This window comes from Mytilus californianus, unplaced genomic scaffold (genome assembly GCF_021869535.1).
Source record: "Mytilus californianus isolate M0D057914Y unplaced genomic scaffold, xbMytCali1.0.p SCAF_6, whole genome shotgun sequence".
Classification (NCBI taxonomy): domain Eukaryota; kingdom Metazoa; phylum Mollusca; class Bivalvia; order Mytilida; family Mytilidae; genus Mytilus; species Mytilus californianus.
The window spans coordinates 42,720,666-42,745,327 of record NW_026262712.1 but is presented as its reverse complement, the minus strand read 5'-3'; the positions used below and the strand labels follow the sequence as shown (position 1 = coordinate 42,745,327).

General features: G+C 30.9%; 1 protein-coding gene across 1 annotated transcript; it reads left to right on the top strand.

Moving 5' to 3' along the window:
* The first annotated feature begins 15,517 nt into the window (after positions 1 to 15,517).
* LOC127705100 (uncharacterized) lies at positions 15,518 to 19,176 on the top strand. The gene is made up of 3 exons (XM_052209367.1): positions 15,518 to 15,737; positions 16,606 to 16,737; positions 18,305 to 19,176. Exons 1-3 carry the CDS (start codon positions 15,578 to 15,580, stop codon positions 18,772 to 18,774), a joined length of 762 nt encoding a protein of 253 aa, XP_052065327.1. The 5' UTR covers positions 15,518 to 15,577; the 3' UTR covers positions 18,775 to 19,176.
* The last annotated feature ends 5,486 nt before the right edge of the window (positions 19,177 to 24,662 follow it).

Here is a 24,662-nt window from a genome sequence, read left to right as displayed (position 1 = left end):
TTACTTTTCAATTTTTTGCTTTGGCGTTTTGAGTTTATCTTCGACATTTGGTATCTTCCTCTTCTATTTCAAAACAAACGCAACATCGCCGCCGCTAAGGGCATATCACTATTAAATAAATTCTCGTCTTTAACAGAATTCTGTTTTCTCTCGTCTTTGTCTTCTCCAAAATAAAGAATATCTTTTATTTACCGATATTATATAAACAAAAGATATATAATAATGTAGCAAGGTATATTCAGAAATAAGATTACTAAGAAGTACTAACTAGTTGTATTTATTAAATACTGTTCAACGAGGCCGGATTAAGGTACCAGTATTTAATGTATCCAACTAACACTCGTGAATTGTTTCATAAAGTAAGATGCATTAAAACAAAGTTAAAACAATTCATCAATTGTAGCTTTGAACATATTGATCTAAACATTCTGCGTTGCATGTGACCACGCGTCTTTCCTAAGACAGGAAACTCGCCAGTGGTTTTATTAAATATATATTTGACTGGGTTTAACTGTTCTTGTTAAAATGTTTAAATTACTTTAGTTTTCAATTGTTTCAAATTTTTCTCACAAATAAATTGGAAATCCAGATTTGTAATATGTCTATTTAAAAAGTATTGCAATGATGATATTTAGGTAGCATTCATACGTGCGGACTTTGTTTCATTTGTGATGTTTTCTTTTTAAAAAGGAAATATTGGTAAGGTTAACATATTTTAAAATTCTAATCTTATTTTAGAATATGCTCGTTTTTTACTTATTTACTATTAACAATTTATTTTTTCATACCCGCAACGATATACTTTTATTTTGGTTTTGAATCTTTCGTTTTACGTACTTTTTAAAAACTCTGGTCAAATCGAAGTTAACACAAGATAGGGAACTATATAAAATACATATTAGAACTCAATCAAAGATCTTTGATATGCTATTAAAATTGTAAGTTGATACTTCTAGTTAAAACACTACATTTAAAGAAAAATAGCTATATTTGTATCTATCATACTTTCATGATAATAGACAAAAATGAAAAAAAAAATGCGAAACATCAACATTAAAGGGCAATAACTTCAATAAATTGTCGTCTGATGATTTCGAGTATTTTCCTTATTTGTAAAACTTGTCTTGCTGATGATATTTTCTAAGTACAGTTTTAATCTATTTTTCATACTTTTCACGGTAATAAACTCCTATAAGAAGTCGTCTGACAGTTTCGATTAAAAATGATATCAAGTAGATCGTAACATTCTCAACGATTCTGACTTAGTCAGATTTCTCTTTGCATGGCTGTTTCCAAGATAATGGACAAAACATGCGTTTTCCCCTTATGTTCTATTCTTAGCCGTATCCGCCATGTTGTTAAACAGGCCGAGTTATAGGACACATTTTGTAAACTCGATACTAGTTTAGTTACACTTCGCCCAGCAGTTTCAGAGAAGAGTTTTGTAAAATTAAATGGACGACGGAAGACTACGTCGGACGACTGACGACGGACGACGACGGACGACAAATGGTGAGAAATGTTCACTAAGCCCTGTGGGAAGTCCACAAAACCTGACAAAAAAAAATAGACGCTCGACTATATCAACCAAAGGAACGAACAGAAAACCACTATCATATTTCTGCTGTACTTGGTATAGGCTAAAGTCAGCTAATATTCTGTATGTTAAGCTTTTACGATGTGTGTCAGATATTTTCAAATATTTTCTCTGTAACCTTTTTCAAAGGTATTTTATTTTCCACAGAACTTCTTTTATCGAAGTTCGAAAAACGTTCTCAATTTTAGCCTTGTTTTCAACTATTTAAATTGTCCGAAAATTCAAACAGACATCATGAATACAAGATATCACCATAAGATGAATATTTCAAAATGAACAAAGACATATTTACATATTTCCACATAATGCAAAACGTAGTGCAACAAGAGGTCAATATTACGCCTGTTCTGTAGACGACTGAGTAATTTAAAATTCAAGGTTTATTTTTAGATAGACTTTACTTGTTTACTATTGTATTACGTACGATTAAATATTAATACAAATATATTATTCTAAACAATTGTTTATTGTCGTTTCTTTTTCGAAGTTTGCAATGTGTGGTTATTTGATATCGACAACGAAAGAAATGATTTTCACATTCTCATAGCTTATAAAAAGAAAGATGTCATCACTTATATGTTGTCTTGTGTACATTTTCAAAGAGAAAAGATAACAAAAATAAAGTTCTCATAGAGATATTCATAACAACAGTCAGAATGATTTGTTAGAAATGTTACCAAATGCTATTTATAGTTGCAACAACATCAAATCATACACATTTCATGTATATGTTAGAAATAGTAAACACGTTACAAACAATAATATTTGATAGATGATCACATGAGTCTACATGGTCTAGAAATCCTACACAGGTATGTATATTAGTCCGGTCTCTTATCAACGGCCGTTCCTCAAGTTCTGACGTCACGTTTTGAAATCAAGTTCCAACGAATCGCCTAAGTAAGTAATGAACGAAAATGGGTGAATAACCAAAACAACCACCAACAACAGATTATACATGTTATATTGGCTTTTATATTCTGCGTGAAAAACGTTTCTCTACTCGATCGTCTTATTCCTTTAACATTCATATGAAAGAGAATTACACGGTCAATGTTATTTGACTCCGCAAATATCACAGTTGCAGTAAAAATGTGAATTCACAGATCTGAATTTTAAAATATGTATATTCTTTAAGTGCCTATCCCAAGACAGGAGCCTGCAGTTCAGTGGTTGCGTTGGTTCATGTCTGCCATATTTGCTGTTCGTAAATTATTCTGTTATGAAAACGGCCGCTGGTTTTCTCAGTTAATTTGTTTCATATGTTTCATGTCGGGGCCTTATTGACTACTATATGGTATGGATTTTTCTCATTTTTGAAGGCTGTACGTTTTGCTATAATTGCTTTCATCCATTTTATTTGAACTTTGGTGGATAGTTGTCTCATTGGCAATCATATCTTATCTCCTTTCTTTTATATATATGACTATATTATTTTTTTTCTCTCGGTCAAAACCCAAGAATACTTGAACTAATAGTTACACTAATCTTTGTAAACACATGTACGTTACAAACTTAGATTTTATTAAATCGTATTTATGTTAACTAACTACTTACTAATATTTAGTTTAAATCTTAAATATCACAACAATTGTCAAAGCATATGGTGATTGTTTTTTAAGATATATTCTCCTGATAGAACAATAACTACGGGCGGTTGGTTTCGTGTATCCATCTACCTATATGTATTGATTTATCTAATACATTCTCATGTACGCAAGTGTTATTTTGGGGTTATGATTACAAAGTTTTTAAAATCCACGCAATTGGATAACAAGGTTTATTTCAGTTAAATACCCGAGAGTGTGTGTTTGATACATATAATATTTTAAAGTATATATCGGCCTAAAATACATTTAAGATAGTTTCTATTTGTAGTAGATTGCAAAGTTTTAGGACTAATTTCATTGAAACAACGTGACAATGCAGTCTTTGCAGTTTCTGGTATGTTGATTTTTTTATCTAAAAGATCAATTGTGGGTTTTTGTATTGCTGTACCTTAACATTTGAATGTATACTGTGGAAATAGTCATAAAACAAATCTCAACTTTTAATATATATATATGTAGGGACAATTTTGAATATGTCCCATAGAAACAAATGTACTTTTTATAATAGTGAACTGACACTTTAGTTATTATTACAACTTTACTTTATCAACTTTTAACAAACACAAATATATTTTTTTCACAGAATTAATTAAATGCTGTTAATGCTGTTACAGATCGAAGTTCGCGATGTAAACACAATCATTCAATTGTTCGGTAACGCAATAAAAAGACAATATTTTCCAAGTGAAATTAACCCTATTTATAAGGATGAGGTATATCTGTAATGACATATTCGTATTGAATCAAAATCCAATTATAGCAAGCTTATGATACAAGTGTGTTCGTTTGTAATGACCCATCACAGTGCACATGATTGCCTTCAACTATGTTGTATTGGTATTTTACCTTTTACCTATTTTTATTATTCAGCTGAACAGATTTGATTTACCAAATTTTGCATGGTAAAAATGATACAAACCACATAAATCAGTTCATTGGCATAATATTATTTGAAAATAGCAGTATAATGGATAAGAGAAACAATGTTTTTAATTCTCCTGCTTTGAGGTATAAATGACTTTTGAACAGCGGTATACTACTGTTGCCTTTGTTTAGATTTACATGATTAATCAACCATTTAAATATTACATACGTATATATGAAGGATATAAAGTAAAACCAATTGAGTTGATTGCTTGATGGTGGATCATTGTAAACTGCTTATTTTAACTTATAATAGCAAGATTAACAGTATTGATGAATGACAAAATACTTGCAGATAGTCCTCTATTTACCAGTTTGTATAACTTTTGAGAAAAATTGTCCGGAGCCAGCAGAGAGATATCTGAGAGCAAGTGCATTTTGCAATAAGTCTTCAATATCAACATATTCATGTCTGTATGACGAAAATAAACGGGAAATAGTGGAAACGTGCACGAGAAAAGCAGATATTGCCCCGCCAGGTATGAGGCTCTTCTTTTCCTATTCACATTTCTTATGTTTCTAATTAGCGTTATATTTGAATTAGAAAGTAAATGATAAAAGATGAATTGGTCCCTTTTTAAAACTTTGAAATACGGTAAGCTGTTAGTTTTCATTTCGATATGCATTGTATATGTGTAATAACCAGACGTACCAAGGAATGTATTCTTCCGAAACTAAGTAATTGTAGTCGCCGGTTCCAAAATTATTAATAAAGTTTCCCTTGTTTATAATCTACATGTTAAAGTGTCTCGATCAGTGTGAGAAAAATAGTTCTCATCTCTAGAGAAAACTTTCTTCTCAGCAAATGATTGGTCGAAATTTAATAATGACGTCAAATTTTGTTGATTTCTTCTGAATTTCCTATTGTGACGTCATGAAATAAGGCGACCATGCCTGATGACGTCACATATAAAGGACACAACTTTCTGCAAATTTTTGAAAAGAATGGATAAACTTTGTTTCTATTTTGTCTAGAAATCATTAGAGAAACAGATTTCATCACTATAACTCGTCAATAATGATATCTCTCTACTCGCAACAGTTAAATTTTAATTATCAAAAAAGCTCGGCAAGCTCTTTGAATATTAAAATTCAACTGTCTCGAGTGGATAAATATCGTAACGCACTTGATGCAGTGGTGGATTCTATATTTCTTACTTTAATTGTTTGATTTGTTGGTGTTTAACGCCACTTTCAGCACAATTGTGATATTTCGTGGCGGTCTGTTTTTCTTGGTGGAGGAAGTCGGAGTGCTTAAAGAGAACGACCAACCTTCGGTAAGAAAACTGACATTCATAGTCAATTACAATTGGAGTCGAGCACACCTTCCATGTGCGGGATTCGAACTCACAACCTCAGTTTTGATATGTTAGTGATTTGTTTACTTTAATATCAAGCACAAAACAATATCGAAATAAATGTAAGATGTAAACTTTGAAACTGTATTTGATATCTTACAACATATAATATTAATAATCAATAATATTTTTAGAGCAATTGACCATCATAAAAATAAATTTGACTTTTAAGCTTAGAATATAAAAACTAATAGTTCCTTTGAGTTATTGTTTATTAATTTCAAGTTGTGTCTAGAAGGTTATACTGACAATTTACCCTTGAAAAACAGGTGTACTTTATTTTTTTTAAAACAGAACCGATTGCAGGAACAATTCGAACAAACTAAAACAATCCAAGAATTATATTAACGCCTCCTCACTCATTAAACGAAAATAAAAGGTTAACAACAACATTGCATTGATTTTAAGTATACAAAGTCCCATACGTAATATTGATCTCATATCAAGCCATTTTCAACTGATATGTAGAGTTTGTTGTTATTATGTTCTTTTCAACACTCTACTGGGGAGGAGGAGTGAACGGCGCTAACAAACATGTTACCAAAGTTGATTTTATATTGAAGTACAAACAACCGACAAGAACATCTTACCTACAAATTTATCAAACTATTTTGTCGATGGAAACTCAACCATATGATTTGGTGTTCAGTGGTAAAGATTATTTATCTTCGTATTCATTTTTAACAAAATATACCGAATCGCATGCAAAACCAAACGATAAGCCTGGTATCTTTCATGATTTTTTCTATGAACGCGTATTTTAATAAATTTGCTTGATTGACGGATATTTTTGAATGGTCTATTTATCATATAAGTTCAACGTAGCAATAGAAGGGCTGATTTTTTATTTGCATATGTTGTTGACTTTATAGTCTTAAGACGCTGCATTATGTGCAGCTTAGTTTTGGTGATGCATGTTTTGCTCTCATCGACTGGTCGATGAGCGAATGTAATCTGTATCGTCCTGTTTCTGTATATGTGATCCTTGGCATGGTATTTGCACTATAATCGTCTAACTTGGTAAAATATTTCAGGTAATAAATTTGTTTTGAGAGGACTGTTGGATTATACAGCATGTTCAACCAGTCGATTCCAGCCAATCCACTTGTGGTCAAATGTTAGCAGTCATTGTATTCTTAAGAAGTCACAATGTGTTGGAGAAGGAGAATTTCTGTATAAGAACGATACAACTGAATTCGACAGGTCCTGTCGATGTGATTATACCAATGGATATGCTTTCATTACCAAACCAAAACAGCCATGTTTTTGCATTCCTTCAGAGGAAGAATGCAGTTGCTACAAAAAATACTGTCCGAAGAATACAATTTTGACACCAGGTAAGACGTTGTAAAAATTCCAGTATGTCTCTAGTAATTTGTTGGACCTCTAGTATGATACATAATCTCAAATAAAATTTCAAGTATATGATGGACCCTTTACATATGACGATACCATGATATTATAATTGTCAGTTGTAATATTCAAGCAGCCTCAAAAATATTTGAAATACATAAATCTTAGACTTTAATTCTACATTTTGTCGACACGCTTGTCGTTTTCTTGAAATATTTGCTTTATCCTGATTCAAAAGATACGATTTATAACTTAAAATATATTAAATAAATACTATAACATTAGATTATAGCATAATTTACAAGTCATTGGACAAAAACCTGAATTAGAAAAACATTTGTTCTACCATATTACAAAATACGTTAAATAACAATAAAGGTATTGATGAGTAATTAAAGAAACAAACAAACAAATACAAAAACGAGGCCGTGATACTTTATGCTAGAAATCGTGTTATGGTTCCTTATAACACGAATCAAAGCATAATTAAAATCATTCAGGTTTGGGTTTGAATTTTGAATTTACGTTTCTTTTTTTTTAATGTTTTATTTTCACAGGCAGATATATTTTATAGCACATCAATAGTGTAAATGTTATAATATATGCAGCTGTTGCTTTCAGATTATAATTGTGCATCAGAAGATGAGTTAAAGAGGAAAGAAGTCTATTCATGTCCAATCATTGTACATTACAGGTAGACATTGCATGAATTGTAGTATAGAATATATAATGATTAATTGGCAATGTTTGTGAACAAACAAACGATGCAATTACCAAGAACACATCACGTCATTTGGATTCATTTTTAAATAATGGTTTTCTTGTAAGAATCCAATGAGTATAAGGAAATCACAATAGGGGAGACTAACACAACTTGTAAATATATACTCAATATATAGACTCTGGTTGAATATTTCACACGGAAAGGAAGTTTATAATTTGAAATTGTTATTGTTGTCGTAAAGTTTAGTAATCTATCGTCACTTACTGTAAATTTCTAGATGTAAGTCTATATGTGAAGCAGATTGAGTTTTGTATTATTTATTTTGTAGTCAGTAATATAGTCGTGAATTACAGTCCCCAAAGTTTAGTTGTTGTTTGAATATCTTCTAAACACCAGATGGTAAAGCTAAAATATAGTTTTAGCTAGTCATGAACACTCAAATATAACAATTTCCCCCTATTGATAAAGAGCTGAAGAGGTGAGAAATTAACCTCTGTTTATTCTTTCTAATGAAAAGAGTATAACATGACCTGTTGTGCTCCATTTCAAACATAATTCAAATTGCAATGCATTTAAAGAGTTACAAAAAAAAAAACGACTACCAAGCAGGAGTTGTCTTTTTTGTTAGGCGTTAATATTTTGATTTGCCTGGCCCTACGATCGAATCACGCGTTCATGCTCAAACGTGTTTATTTATTGAAGTGTTGCGTCTTTTCTTTTAGATTATATACCGAAAGTATTACGATTAATGGAAACCGCTTAATTGTTAAAGAGCTGACGACCGGTAAGTTTTAGAAATATATTTATTATATATGTTGAACACACGTTTACAAAGTCTTAATGCTTTTTCATATATAGCATTTATCCATCATCGTTCTTGTCAATTGTTTGTATTTTTTTTTATATTTTTTTTTTTTTGCCATTTTTTTTTTTTGGTTTTTCTATTTTGATATTTATTATATATGTTGAACACACGTTTACAAAGTCTTAATGCTTTTTCATATATAGCATTTATCCATCATCGTTCTTGTCAATTGTTTGTATTTTTTTTTTATATTTTTTTTTTTTTGCCATTTTTTTTTTTTTTTTGGGGTTTTTCTATTTTGATATTTTTTAGATAAGTCTGCAGATCTTGTTTTATACTATTTTGAAGATTTTAATCACCACTTTCTTGAGCCGATATTCTACTTTTATGTACCAGCATTTGGATTTTGGATTGTAGAAATAATAGTAATTCTTTTTATCAAAAATGTTATGATATTAATAATTCTCTGAATATTTTACTTTTGACAGTGTATAAACTTATTTTATATTTCTTAACAGAAAACAAAACAAATTGATGTATTTGACATTTTTAGAAAAGAATTTTGTCAGCTTTAGGAAATAACGGAATATAAACAACTAAAAATGTGACAACATCACTGAATTAGTTGCAGAAAAAATAAATGAATGTTCCAAAATTTAAATCAAATAAAGATATTCCTTGGTCGTTTTGTAAATGCTTATTATACATAATTCAGTAAATCTATTGCTTTTTTTATTTTTTAATTTTTTAAATTATTTTTGAATTTTGATAAACCGACTCAAAATATATGATACATACATGTTCCTACTTATAATTTGTAACAAAAAACTAGAATACGATATTTATTAACTAAACGTTTACGTGAATTGTATAATGTGTGTAAAAACAGTTTGGTTTGAAAAAATCAATTGCAATTTGGTCATAATTTTGAGAAAATTAAACGCAATAGGTGGAATGCAACACTAAAGTCAAGTCACGGTAACTAAAAATTTGTGGTACCGTTTTGTCATATAGTTCTTCAAGTTTTATAAATGATAATATATTTGTATTTTTAAGTTTGGAGGTTATAGCATTCTTATTAAGGCAAATCCAAAATGGCGCTTCGGACGCACCGAATCGTAAAATGTATGCTAATAAGTCTTCAGCCATGTAACTTGATCAGTAAGAACGGAGTGACCTTTGAACCGTATGTTTACCTCTATTGCAAAGTTTATCAGTGTAAATGTAACTTTGGAATAGTTCGTTTAAGAATTTGTTGTAAGATAACTGTTTCATGTTTAACGGTCAATGTAATGTCAATTGTTATATATTATTTAGAATACATGGAATACTCGTTCAGGTTGATTTCTTTTGTGCTGACAGCAATAGGTACAGTATTAATAGTTCAAGGTATGTCCAATGTACAAACCAAATATCACAGTCCATTGATGTTTAAATGTAGATAATGTATTTAAAGGCATTGTCAACAATCTAAATTAATAGAATAATTTTAATACTTCATGTACGTGTGGTTGTAAATTTACCTTTTATCAAATTCTAACGGTACTAAAGACAACAGATCCCTCATTCAAAATGTACCTATGACTATTATGACTATTGTTTGTAAGCTGGTTTTAATTATTTGCAATCTAAAAAAAAGTATTTCAAGGCTGTTGCTTACGAACATAACTTATGGTCTTTGTTTTATATACATAATAAAGATAGTTTTGATATTTTTTTTTTTCTTTTTAAATCAATATCTGTTTGATTTTAAAATTACTCTGTGTACCATGAAAATTGTAGTTTAACATATGAATAAAAAGTAAAATGACAAAAACTCCAAAGGAAATTCAAAACGGAAAGTCCTTTATAAAATGGCAAAATCAAAAGCTCAAACACATCTAACGAATGAAAAACAACTGTCATATTCCTGACATAGTACATGCATTTCCTTATGTAGAAAATGGAGGATAAAACCTTGTTTTATAACTAGCTCAACCACTCACTTGTATGACAGTCGCATTGAATTCCATTATATTGACAACAATGTGTGAGCAAAACAAACAGTCATAATAGGTAAGAACGTCACAAATAGGGGTACAGCAGTCAAAATTGTTATATAATCTTAATCAATATAAAAACTAATAACTGTTTCAACAAAGAAGCACAAAATGGTATATAGACAAAGTACATTAGCGAAAATGAAAGACAAGAATACAAAATTGACCATAGCACAATAACAAAATGGTGGGATGTATAAGTACCGAGCCACGTCACGAGTATAATAAAATAAAATGAAGAACAGTAAAGGTTAAAAATATACATGGACAAAAAAAAAGAAACTTCAACACGTAATTAAGGTGGATCATCGGTATATATTTCCTCAGAGAGAATTTTCTTATACTTTGCCAAAATGAAGATTTTACAATGCTTTTATTCAAAAATATAATAAAAAGTATGGGTCACCGTGCTATTTTCCAAGCTACAAGTCGTGCTAAATTGCCACAATTTGCATAGATTTTTCATGAAAAAAACGCATTTTTGTGAATAAAAATAAATCTATAAGATAAAATTTTAAAATAAAATATGAGAAGATAGGTTTTATAATATGCTTTAAGAAAATAAAAAGAAAAAATAGTGTCACCGAACTTGTTTTCTTGCTACAAGAAGAAAATGAAAATTTTACTATCATTCCAGTATAAAATGTGTCTATCAAAGTTAACTTACCTTAAAAAAATTTATTATAAAAACACAAATATTTGGTATTTTATTAAACATTTAGGATTATGCATTAAATCACTTACTGTTCTTTATACAAATAAACATTCTTTCAAATAAATTGTAAATCTGTCGCAAAATTTGCAGATTTAGGCAAAGAACTAGACCGATTGTGTACTGTAATTGTACAATCCAAGATGGCGGTATACAGTGAATCTACCTTTCGATGATAAACAACATCAGTACCTAGAATTTATATTTCAAGACCATCATGTATTATTTGTGAAGTTGATACGGAATATTTATCAACAAGGTCTTGGTATATTCCAATAAACTGGTTTTTTTTTTTAGAAAAAGGACAAGACTTTCTTTGACATAACGTTGGCCCATCAATAAAAGTTTATTTCATATTCAGTATTAACACACTTTTAATTTTGTTTTCAGGATTTCTAGTTTTTCTTTGCTATAAAGGAAATGGTAAGCTGAGAAATAAAAAAAAATAGTTTATTAGGTTATGTTTCATGCGAATTAGCAAACACTTGAACGATAACTTTGTCAGATTAAACATGATCTCATACCCGTTTTTAAAATGACCTCATGTAAATATTTTCATCACATATGATAACAGACGTATTTTTCTCTGAAGTTCGTTTCGTCATGCCATACATTGATCAGAGTTTTCATTTTGAAATTGGTTTGGAATCCACAATGAGGTTTTGTATTAATTTATTTTTATAAAAGGCTCTTGTAACAATATGTAAGAAACTTTTGAAAACAAATTTTGTGATGGAAAAATAAAAGCTAAATTTGTAATGTACTTTAGAATTCTCCAAGAAAAGGAAGATTTGAAAGCTAACCTGTCATAACTGAGTATGATCGACTGACACTCGTTGTCATGTCTTAAATGTGCATCATTAAAAACAATACACAACAGGTTTACATAGGCTTGCCTGTTGCCCAATCCAATTCAATGTATTTGAATAAAATACAGCTTAAACACAATACTATAAAACCATAGTAGCCTACAGTATTTGTTTTGGTGATAAACATTTGTATTACATCCCTGAGAAATCTCCTTTTGTTTTTACTTTTGCGTTTATATGTATGAAATGTTATCTCAGGTGGATTAGTATTATTCATAGGGAAAATAAATGGATTTGCCGTTGCCTGACAGATGCATAAAAGATTCTTACTTTCCTCGATACTAGTAATACACTTATTATATAATTTGCTTTGTTCTTATTAGAATTTCGTATTCATATTCACTTTCTTATTAGAACAAAGATTCCCAGAGATTCAGGTGGAACTCTCAGACACTAGATATTGTATAAACACTGACAATCATCAAAGTATGAAGTTTGTTAGTGAGTTGAACGATATAATAAAAAGTGAGCCGTACAGTGGTTCCTGTGAAGGTAATTGAATTTATTAAGATATGTATTTATTGACTAGATTTTATGAGACATTCTATAAAATAACTTGTGTATGTGAAAAGTCAATAACATATAAGAATAAGGAGATGTGGTATGATTGCCAATTAGACAATTTTCAACTAAATTTAAATGACGAATAGAAAAGCAAAAAAAGGTCACCGTAAGGCCTTCACCCTTCCGAAAAAGTCATACCGTATAGTCAACAGTAAAAAGCTCTTGGATAGAAAAAGTGACAAAATTCAAATGAGAAAACTAACGGCTTATTTTTAACAATACAATTTTCGGAAAACAAATACAACAGACATGAACCAAAGACAACCAAAGATTTACAAGCTCCTGACTTAGGACTGGCATATGAATAATTTGTGTGTTCGAAACTTTGATCTATCCTGGAACAGTGGTGTTACAGCTGCAAGTGGCTTAACTCAATAAATCGATTCGAAAAACAAATAAACCATCTAATATAAAAACAATAGACACGAAGCCTCGATATAAGATTACTCGTAGTTACTGGAAATAAGTTCAAAACCAATTACATTATTCCATCCATCCATCCATCCATACACATACATACATCCATCCATACATCCATCTATCCATCCATACATACATAAATTTTGACTTGGATGGAGAGTTGTCTCATTGGCACTCATACCACATCTTCTTATACATACATACATACATACATACATACATACATACATACATACATACATACATTCATACATACATACATCCATACATACATACATACATACATACATACATACATCCATACATCCATACATCTATACATACATACATACATACATAATATTACATCAACATATTATTGTTCAGATTTGTACAAAGATGATGCTAGGAACTGCAAAATATGTGGAGACAACTTTAGTACTGAATATGTGATTGGTGACCTACAAAAAGAAATACAGGACACTTTACGCGTGGTGCAACTTGGAATAGAAAAGGAGGCAGAATATGGTAATGCAACATCTAATTGCACTTCTATTTGAAACAAGCAATTTAGACTTTGCATTTATACTTGAATTTCAAACTTTTGGTTGTTAGTGTTCCTGTTGAAAGTAAATCCAGAAAAGCGCTACGTATCCATCAAATTTGTAAAGTGTTATTTTCATTAACGAGCACGGGGTGATTCCGCTGCTGCTTGTCTCAAACGCTATCATGAGCTAAGTAAACAATGCTTCGGTTCTGACAAGACTGATAACTCAATTTTCTTAAATTTTTTGTTAATAGTTTAGGAATTTTCGAATAAACAACGGTTCAAATTCGTTCAAGCAAAGTTGACATCAAATAGATTTGACATATCCAAGTGCTAATACATCATGTGATTTCATTGTTGGGTTTTAAGCATATCTAATGTTTACGAAAATGTTTCTGATAAACGACATTGTCTTTCGTTTTTGCTAATGTGCTTTGTCTATATGTCTTTTTGTTTGTCTTTGTTTGCATATCTGCTTGTTTTTGTAGTCATTAAGATTAAAACACAATGTTGACTGCTGTACCCCTATTTTTGACATTTTTACCTATTATGTCTGTTTGTTTTGTTCACACATCGTTGTCAATATAATGGAATGTTATGCGACTGTCATACAAGTGAGAGGTTTAGCTAGTAGCTAGCTATAAAACCAGGTTTAATCCACCATTTTCTACATAAGAAATGCCTGTACCAAGTCAGGAATATGACAGTTGTTATCCATTCGTTTGATGTGTTTAAGCTTTTGATTTTACCATTTTCTTAGGGACTTTCCGTTTAGAATTTTCCTCGGAGTTAGGTATTTTTGTTATTTTACTTTTTGATAGGAATTATTCACATTTTCAAAAATGTCGATATTCAATTTCCGTAAAAGTTTTAATCAATTATGACAAAATATACAACAGAATTTATTTTTGAGGTTCATTCAGTCTATTTGTTTACTATTTGAATAAGTTATGTGATGATTGGTATATAATTCTTCAAAGTAGAAAAATACAAAATGTATCGAAAATAAACTAGCAACGCCATGGCACGAAAAAAAAAGCCAAAAAATATAAACAACAGTACACAAATTTTAGCAAAGAAACTAAAGACTTAGCATCACGACCCCCATGTGCTCCGAAAGAATATTCTGCTCAACATGTTGCACCCGTCGTGTTGCTCATGTAATTATAAATTTTGCGATAAGTCTAATCACTTAGGTCATATTGGGGAGAAGAGGACGGGATTGTGGTTATGACCATTGGAACATATTCGTCGTCATCTGTGAAATATATATTCCATAACCTTCAAGGAAATTGTGATAGCGTCCGTAAAATTAAAGAAGGGATGATTTTAACTTCACCATTTGGAACTCTTTGTTTAATAGCTTCCCTGTGAGCAGCACCCTTCTGTAAAAAAATCATGATAGGAAATACAAGCCTTGTATAATCGTATAAACTAGGAGATTTATACTCCATATGCAGGCGCTACTGGTATGTTGCTGAATAAAAATGGAAAGTTCACAATTGGGAAGCTGAAATCATCCCTTTGTTGTAAAGCTTTTTTTTTAAACCGACCCTAATTGTCAATTTCCAGATGTGAGTCAAGATATGAGGCAGGCTTAAATGTTGTTAACCAAATGTTGAGTGGCTGTAAAGTTTAATGTGTGAAATGAATAAATAGAAATATGAAGAGATATATAATTGTATGCGAACATAGAAACAATGCCTCATTCATGCATTGTTAAAATAAGTTAATACATACATAGACAAAGTAAATTAATTTTCTTATAATTAAGAAAAAGCAAATATTTTTGTAACATTCAATAATTCCTTGTCCGCATTTAAAACGATTGTTACATACTTGTTGACCGCTACCTTAGTGTTATTAATACAAAGACTCACATACTTTAGCGATAATTCCTTGCATGATTGGTATCATATAACTATAAAAATTTCAAATTATAGAAAGGTTAAGGTATACTTCTTGCGAATATCCCAATTTATGTAATACAAAGTGTTGTATATAAAAAGTAATTTACTTCGCTATTACACTAACATGACTAACGAATAACTAAATATTGTAAAAATTCTATTCGATATGCTTTTGTTAGAACAAAGATTACTACAGAGCAAAGAAGAAACCTCAGAAACGATATATTTCACCAATAATCAATGTAATCAAATTATGGAGACTGTCTCAGAAGTAGAAGATTTGAAGGAAGAAAAATTGTTCTGTTCTTCATGCCAAGATAATCAAAGTAATCGTTATAAGTTGGGGACAGTCTGTAATCTACAACCATTAACATGACTGTATATTAAGACATACGTTGATAATATTCCTGTCTTATATAAAATTGGATGTGGTATGATAGCCAATGAGACAACTCTTGGTCAGACTAAATAATATAGAAGTAAGCAACTGTTGTTCACCGTACGACCTTTAACAATGATAAGAACAACAGACCGCATAGCAAGCTATAAACGGCTACGATATAACAAAATTTTTAATGTAAAACAATTCAAATATCAACCATTGAAGTACATGCTCCAAAGTGTTCGAAATGCGGGGGAACAGTTCAGTAGTGACTGCAAGCAAAATATCTGAACATTATTTAGGACCCGTTGATATATCAAGATATTTAAAACGAGGCTAAGACAACAACCGTATACATGTGTACGATAGACCCGTGTTTCTTCATTATACGACTCACCAGTAAAGCTGGAATTGCAATCAAATACGATGCTAACAAGCATTGAAAATTAAAATCACTTCAAATCATTAATTTCTCTGAATAATGATTCAAAATATACTGAATCTTATTCAAGGGTGTTTGCAATATGCATTTGTTGTATTTTAAAACGCTGAAATATTTCACCCAAAATGTCAATGAAATTTTGTTATTTGTAAATCAGTTAAAATAACTTTACCTCAAAAATGATTGTCTATAACACGAAGATAGAGTATTATAACAGTTATACCGTCATGCATACATACCTTTAAAATATTAAAGCTAACACTGTCATCAAAATGATAGATATTTCCAAATTATACATAAGGATATCAAGGAATCAAAATTATCTTAATGACAACAAAACAAGATTCGCTTTTTTTTATGTTTAAACAAGGTTTATCACAGATCCGATCCGATATCTCAGAAACGAGAGATGACATGAATGCTAAGCTAGCTTCAACTATGGAAAATGTTCTAGAATTTGATGACTTAATGGAAACGCAGAAGTACAGTTGTGCATGTCAAGGTATTAAAATTATTTTTAAAAATGAAATCCAAAAATTATTATTTGTGTAGATTTTTTACATGCTATTGCTGATTATTTCCAGTTTTTGTATGCATTGGATTCGATTTATTTCTTGTGTTTACAAAAGACAAGTATTTCATGCATGTTCAGGACAAGAACAAATAATCAACAAGATATACAATAGGTAGGTCCTGTTATAGACGGTGTCTGGGAGGAAAGTTGGGGATATTTGATTGCCATTAGAAAAATGAGAACATATTGGGTAGGGACACATATTTTGCCTTCAAAGGGCCACCTACGGATCCATAAGAGTTGTTGAAATGCACCCTCTCTTTACCCTTCTGACAACATGTGGCTTCGTACTTATACATCCCGCACAGTCAAACAAACGTATAGCTTCGGCATGAGCTTTACTGCCGGTTGGAAGAATACCATAATGACCATATTTCTATTTCCGACTCCAAAACTCTTGATACTTTGGCATGTGGGTTTTACAGTACATACATAGCATCAAGCATATATACATATATTCATGCAATCAAACATACTGTTGGGTGCAGACCATGCATTAGATAAACTAAACGGACGTTAACACCAAATGCACATTTCTATTGTTTACTTGAATTTTGTTTGCATTTAATAGTAAACGCGTGTTTTCTATTATTAGGTTAACGCGGTTAAAACGGAAATCTATAATGTCTACGCATGTTTACTTTGTGTCTGTTAGGTCAATAGTTAACAGGCGTAAACTACAAACAATTCGCATTTTTTTTGTTTGTGTGCACTTGAAAGCAAATGCATGTTTACTTTTTGAGTTAACTATTTGTGTAAATTATAAATTAACTAAATTTGTTAATTTCTGTATTTTGTTAAAGTGAAACTTAACTTAGATACTAGCGTATTAACCAATTACAGTTCAAAAGATGTTCTCCAAAGAGAGACGAAAGATACCAAAGGGACATTCAAACTCATAAGTCGAAAACAAACTTACAACACCGTGGCAAAAAAAAACGACAAAACGACAAACAACAATATACAAAACACAATATAGAAAACTAAAGACTGAGCAACACGAACCTCACCTCAAAACTGTACGTGTACATGAACACAAAATGTTGTATACATCATCAGGATTATGCGATCAACATTTTTAACGGCGGATTAAACTGGTTTATGATTCAAGAAATATCAGTTTTCGGACCATGTGATCATTTAACTCAATTCGTAGCACATTGTTTATTCATCTTAAAAGGTAGTTATTAATCCATTTTGTTAATTATGTACGGTTCGTAATTTGTAAAACGTGCGTTTACATTTAAAATTACGGAAGACGCGCCTTTTTCGCGTTAACATGAAGGTGAACGTGAAAATAAACGCCCAGTTACTTTTTCTGATTACAAAATGTTTAGAGTGAATGCAGCGTTGACATTGCCTTTTCACGTGCACGTTAGTGAACGTTGCATTAACTTATGCCGCCCGTTTTAACATATAATGCTTGGTCTGCACCCAACTGTATTTATATTCATACAGTTTATTGTGAAATGTTATATGAAGTTATCTATTACAGATTTGCATAAACTTCAAGTCAGAGCTTGGAAACAACATAACGCCAGTTTTGGAAGCAAAGCTGTGATTTGCGACGTTCTAAAACAGATTCAAGACTCATCATGTGTGGCACTAGTAGACACAGAAAAAGTAAATGGTATTTTACATCACATTGCACTAGAATTTGTAAGGAAAAATGAACACTTTGTGATCATACCATGTCAAACTCCTGTTGAAATAGTACAACACTATGAACTTGATACATGTAGGCATCACATGTTTATTTTGGAAGATGCCTGTGGTTGCGAATTTCCCTTACAACAGTCAGTTAAAGATTTGATAGACAATGACACACTTTTCAGATACATGTTACAAGAAAGAAAAACGAAAATCTTGATATCTTTTACTCCTGGTGTGTTCTGGAACATGAATTTTCATAACAGTGAATTATTCTTTAGTAACCACATTAAACTATTGTCCACTGAAATTTGAAAATGCATCAAGAAAAACAATTGGACGACTTGTTTGTGTGAAATGAGTATGACAGTTATTCGATTGCGATTGTACATGTCGATGACTTTATAATGAACGTAAAGTTTAGTTGGTAGCAAATAAAGTTCAAAATAATTGTGAAAACAATCAAGTTATACCAGCGTACGAAAATTGTCTAATGATTATGTATCAAAATACTACGATCAATTGATAATATCGATGATCCAAGATGTTAAACTTCTGCTTTTACTTCTTTCGCACACACAAAAATTTCTTGTTTCTTTTTAACTGTTAAATGTTGAAATAATCGTGTTAAAATGTATGCAAGATGTTGTTGCGGTAAATGAATAAATACAAAGTAACGAAATTTGAAACGATTACTTGAGAAGCAGATATTTGTGTAATTTGTTGAAGAACATGATAATTCTTGAATTTCGGATTGCTAGTTTTGTGTAAGGGGTTCGTGTTGCTCTTGCTTTAGTTTTCAGTTTTGTACTTGTTAATTTTCAATGTCTGTGTGGTCTCTACCGGTAACGGTTTTGTCTAGTCTTTGCTTCGGAAAATATGTTTCAAATACAAAATTTTACAATCGGTTAAATTTAAGGATTTGAAAATTTACCTGACCGATTGTATTAGGATTTTGTGTCTAAGGATAAGAGTCTCTTTCCAGTCTGCTAATGTTGGACGCCTCATGATTTTATATGATATATAAACAACGTATTTCATAGACATTGCTCAACGTGTGCTCATTGTAAGCAGTTCTGCCAAACCTTGCGGACATAAATATCACCCGAGTTAGGGATTTGGTTCGTGTTGTTCAGTCTTATGTTTGTTCTGCGTTGCGTCTTGCAGACTTGTGTCTTTTCATCGTGTTTCGCCTTTTCCTATAACATTGTCAGTTAGTTATCTACTTATGAGTTTGCATGTGTTCTGTGACTTTTTCGTTAAGAAACAGGCTGAAAGCGGAAAATTGATATTTTGAAATGCAAGTATGTCTAAAGACAAAGTCATTACTACAATAACTGGACATAGTATAATGTTCTCATTTATTATACCATGTTTGATGTGTATGAGCTTTTTATTATGCCATTTGATAAGGGACTTTCCGTTTTGAAATTTCCTTGGAGTTCGGTATTTTTCTCATTAGAATTTTAAATGTTATGTAGAGCTCATGTCCATTTTGTTAAGTTTTTCTATAGAAATGTCAAAGACTTTACCGTTCTGTTAAGGATTTTTATTTCGAAAACAAAATAACGGAAGCGATTATTTATTTCATCAAGGATACCTATCATATAAGGTACTAAAATTTCCAATGTGGGTAGTGTGTCGGATAATAAATAGACAGCTGTGCGTGTTTATCACAAAGCAAGAACACGTTTGACGAAAGTTAAATTTTTATCAAGCTGCTTCATTCATCTGTAGTCAGGCCGGCAATAATGATTATTTATATGAAACAAAAGAGTAGGAATCATCAAGAAATGACTGTAAAATATGGGCTCTAAAAGATGCAAGTACTAATGGGCATAAACATAAAGTTTCATCACTTTTAGACAATTAGACTAATTCAACATAGTGTGGACAATGGTATGGTATTGAACACGGAAAATATAGAACTAACCAATGCATACAAGGGAGGATGGATACAATTAAAATGGAAATGTGAAATGCACGTTACCAAGACCTTAGAATGTTCATGATGTTGTTGAAAACAAAGTCTGAATTTGATAAACCTGAATTTGAATTATGAACTTCATTGATGTCCATTTACATAACCGAGACGTAAAAGATATCAAAGGAACATTAAAATTTATAGAAAATAAAATTGACAGCGCCATGGCAAAATACGAAAACAAGAACCTTATCAAAAACCGGGGATGATATCACGTGCTTCGGAAGGGTATGCAAGTTCTGCTCACATATGACACCCGTCGTGTTGCTCGTGTAAGAACAAACCCGGAAGGTGTCTACATTTCTTATGTGTACAAACAATTGTAGTATAATAACGAAGAAATATCGGAATTACGCAATTTTGAAGGAGATTGATGAAATGTGTCATCATTAGTACTGGTAATGACTTGATTTTAATTATCATTCTCTTATCTATGTCTTGACGTTTTGTTTTATATACAAGTTTGTGTCGAGAACAGATATTTGAAAGTCTTAGTCGACTTTATATAAATAAAATACTATGTATCTTTTAATGTAATGAATAGAAAATTTTCAATGGTTAATGAAATTTAAATTTCATAGATATATATTTTCATGATTTTGTCATAGTCAACTTATCAGCCTTTAGTAAGAAGTAAGTTCGTTTAGGGTCATATTTTGCCTCTACAATTAAGACCATTTATTCAAGTCAAAATATGCTTCCAGTTGATAAAACGACACGTGAGTTATTGAATTATAACTATTTTTGTACAGCAATTCTTAAAAAGAACTGACATTTACAACCTCAACAGACCAATGGTATATATTTTTGGAAAGTTAGCTCAAAAGTCTGGATTTCAAATAAATTTAGGCCTAAGAAACATAGAGCTCGGGCTTCGACAAACTAAATATTCAAATCCGATTTAAAAGACTATAACAATCTGTACGTTAATAGATTTGTTTCTTGACGTATGCGCTCTGTGTTTCCTATCCAAAAACATAAATGAAAATTATCTGAATTCATTTAATTTTGTGGAAAACAAATGTATCTTATTTGTTACGTCATGAACGGAACAGTCATACGTAAAGTTTAAACAAAAATACATAGATATATGTTTTTGCATATTATATAACAGAGTTCAATTTACAGGGCCATAATAAGGTCTCGTAGCCTTACTCATTAAGACAGAAACAGGGGCCATTATGGGGCCTTATCGAACCTGCTCCTTTGTACTTCTTGGGACAACTTAATTCTCGATAAACCTATACCCACGTAATTTACAAAAATGTGTATTCAATGAATAATAATGAGCTCATAGTATATTTAAAAAGTTTTTATCAAATTGGAATAATTTGTCAGTATATTGAAATACATCATTTCGCAGACCGCTTTATTGTGATCATGTGGTATTCTAGTTAAACCCGACTAAGTATTTCAACTTCAATTAGTAATTGTATACACTATGGTATCGTACTAGTTAAGTGTGTGAGTAAGTAGTTTCTTTGGATATTAATTTATTTAATGAAAACAAGTTTTCACTTTGATGTATTTGTCACACATGTTTGAATATTTTATCTATGTAATACCAAAAAAGGAACGTTTTTTCCGCTTAAGATAGGTGACAATGACAAAAAACCCTTATCTTCATCTGTAATTCAGGCCATCTATCAATATCAAAATAAGAAGATGTTGTATGATTGCCAATGAAACAACTCTCCACCAGAGACCAAATGACACAGAAATTAACAACTATAGGTCACCGTACGGCCTTCAAATCTTGAACTCAAAACAAACTTTTTACAGGGATAAAATAAACATGTTAACACTGATTTCTAAATTTTGTAATTAATTTATTAAGTTTGCTCAAAATTCAATACGGAAAGGAAATTAAAAAAAGATAACGAATACAGAACTCGTTTCGTTAAAACAAAATGAAAAATTAAAACCTTTTTATTTTCGTTAAACAATTATTGACAGTTCTAGAATTCACATGTGAACTAGTAATAACTTTTTTAATATACGCTTAAAGAACAGCATGTTTAAGTTTATGATTTTTGTATTTTAGTTTCAACATGTTCAAGGTTGCCAATAATGTGTGTTTTTCTTTACATTTGTCTAGTCATTAACATATGCAATTGTATTGGTATGTAATACGCAATGTGTATTACACAGTATCCTGTAATCCACATGATCCATTGCCTCTTCACAAACGATTAAAACAATTATCGAGAAGATAATGTTTTTTGTCACGTATTTTATAGTATTTCCTTTATTGCGAAGAAATGTAATCTTACAAAGATAACACATATTAATTTCATGGTGTTAAACACGTAAAAGATAAAATCAGACGGATGCAATATTTAACAGAATTTCAAAATTGATTTCATCGTCGATAATCATTAGATTGGGCTGTAATGTTAACCCTTTTGTCAGATCAATTAAAGAATACAGAAAAGGTGGAGCGATATGGGAATACAAGCGAACCAACTATCGTATATTGTTCTCATTTTTCTTTTAAAGGTTATTTCAGGCTAACCCGATACAGCTGATAATCAATCAAGTAATTTGCCAAAATATCTTTGTACATTGTATTTAGTATAAGATATAAACTTTGAATGAATTGATGTGTTCTTTTAATTGTTTTGGGGATATTTTCTGATTGACGTAAATATCAAACTTACATCTCTGTTCATTTTAATTTGAGTTGGTTTATCATTTCAACACAGTTGTACTAAATAATTGTAAAACGAAAGATATCATATGTTTTGTTTATAGTCAGAGGTCAAACAGTTATGTGTTCTTAACTTTGATTTCATTGCTATGTCTTAATATTGTATTTAACAGAACATATTGTACTTTTTACTCTGTGCATTTTCTCTTCCATGGTTTCAAATTTTATACTTAAGATAAATGAAATGCGGTATTTAAACAATAGTTTACCAGCCTTTCGATAGGTATCGTGTAAAAGAATAGTTTTGAACGAACAAGGTATCATGTGTTAGTATTATGAAAGATATCTTTTCTCGGGTGGTTTCGTAGTGACTATGTGATAGTCGGATACAACCTGACCCAGAACTTCCATAATAGTGAATTTATATACTAAAGTATCGTACTAAATACATGTGTAAGTAATATTGTTTTTCTTTTTTGAAATTTATGCCATTCAATAAACAAAATTCACTCTGATACATTTTATCACACATGTTTGATTACAAATTAAATTCCTTTAAATGAATCATTTACACATTAAGTTTTATTTTTACATATCTATCAGTTATGCCTGTTAAGAATGTGAGAACAATTATTCATTGTTGTGTATGATAATAAATATCTATTTTCAGTTTATGCTCATATACTTTCTGATGTTGATTTGCTCAAATTAAACATAGTGCAGCAACAATTTATATTTTATAATCATTATATGCTTAATCAAATTTCAAATATACTTCTCTGAGGACATCTTCACATCGGATTTTCCCTTTTGAATCTCCGTCAGCGTAATTTTATTTTAATGACGTAATTTATCACGTACGTTCACGTCAAGGTGTCAATCACGCCCTATATCATATCGGCCCAAAGTTGATCCGTCCCCGTAACGGTATTATAAGAAATATATCAGGGGTGTCGCATTATAAAACATTTTTCAACTGGAGCAGTTTGAAAATGTTTTCAAAAAAAAAAAAAAATTGTGTCCATCGGCACAGGATTCATCCGAACGAACTAGCGGCCGCATTATCTAGAACGGTATTTCCTTGGGTCGGAAATACCTATTACTGTTTAGTATCATCACAAAATACCATGTGGACTTGTTTATATTTTGCATACGTTTACGACGGACTATTTGTCGTTGATCTGAGATTTTTCAAAGTTCTATATGCCGGAAGACAAATTAAAGCAATGCACATAGGTGGACTTGGGGGAAATCAGAATGTACATCTTTGGGAAAAGGAAGAGAGAGACTTTTTGCAGCGTACAAGTGTACCACATAAAAAACGAGTAAGAGCAGTAAGTATATAGAAGAGTAAATTTTATTTAAAATCAGCACATATTTATACATGCTAACAATTAACTTGATAATAATTGATCATTAGACAACGATGTACAGACAACAGCATGAAACTTCTTGTATGCGTATTAACCTCCTTATAGGGAACACCACAATGAGTTATGGCCTAAAGAAGGACATTTTGCAGTCAGTTTAGTCACTGGTGTGAGCATTTGACCCAGGGCATTTGACTAC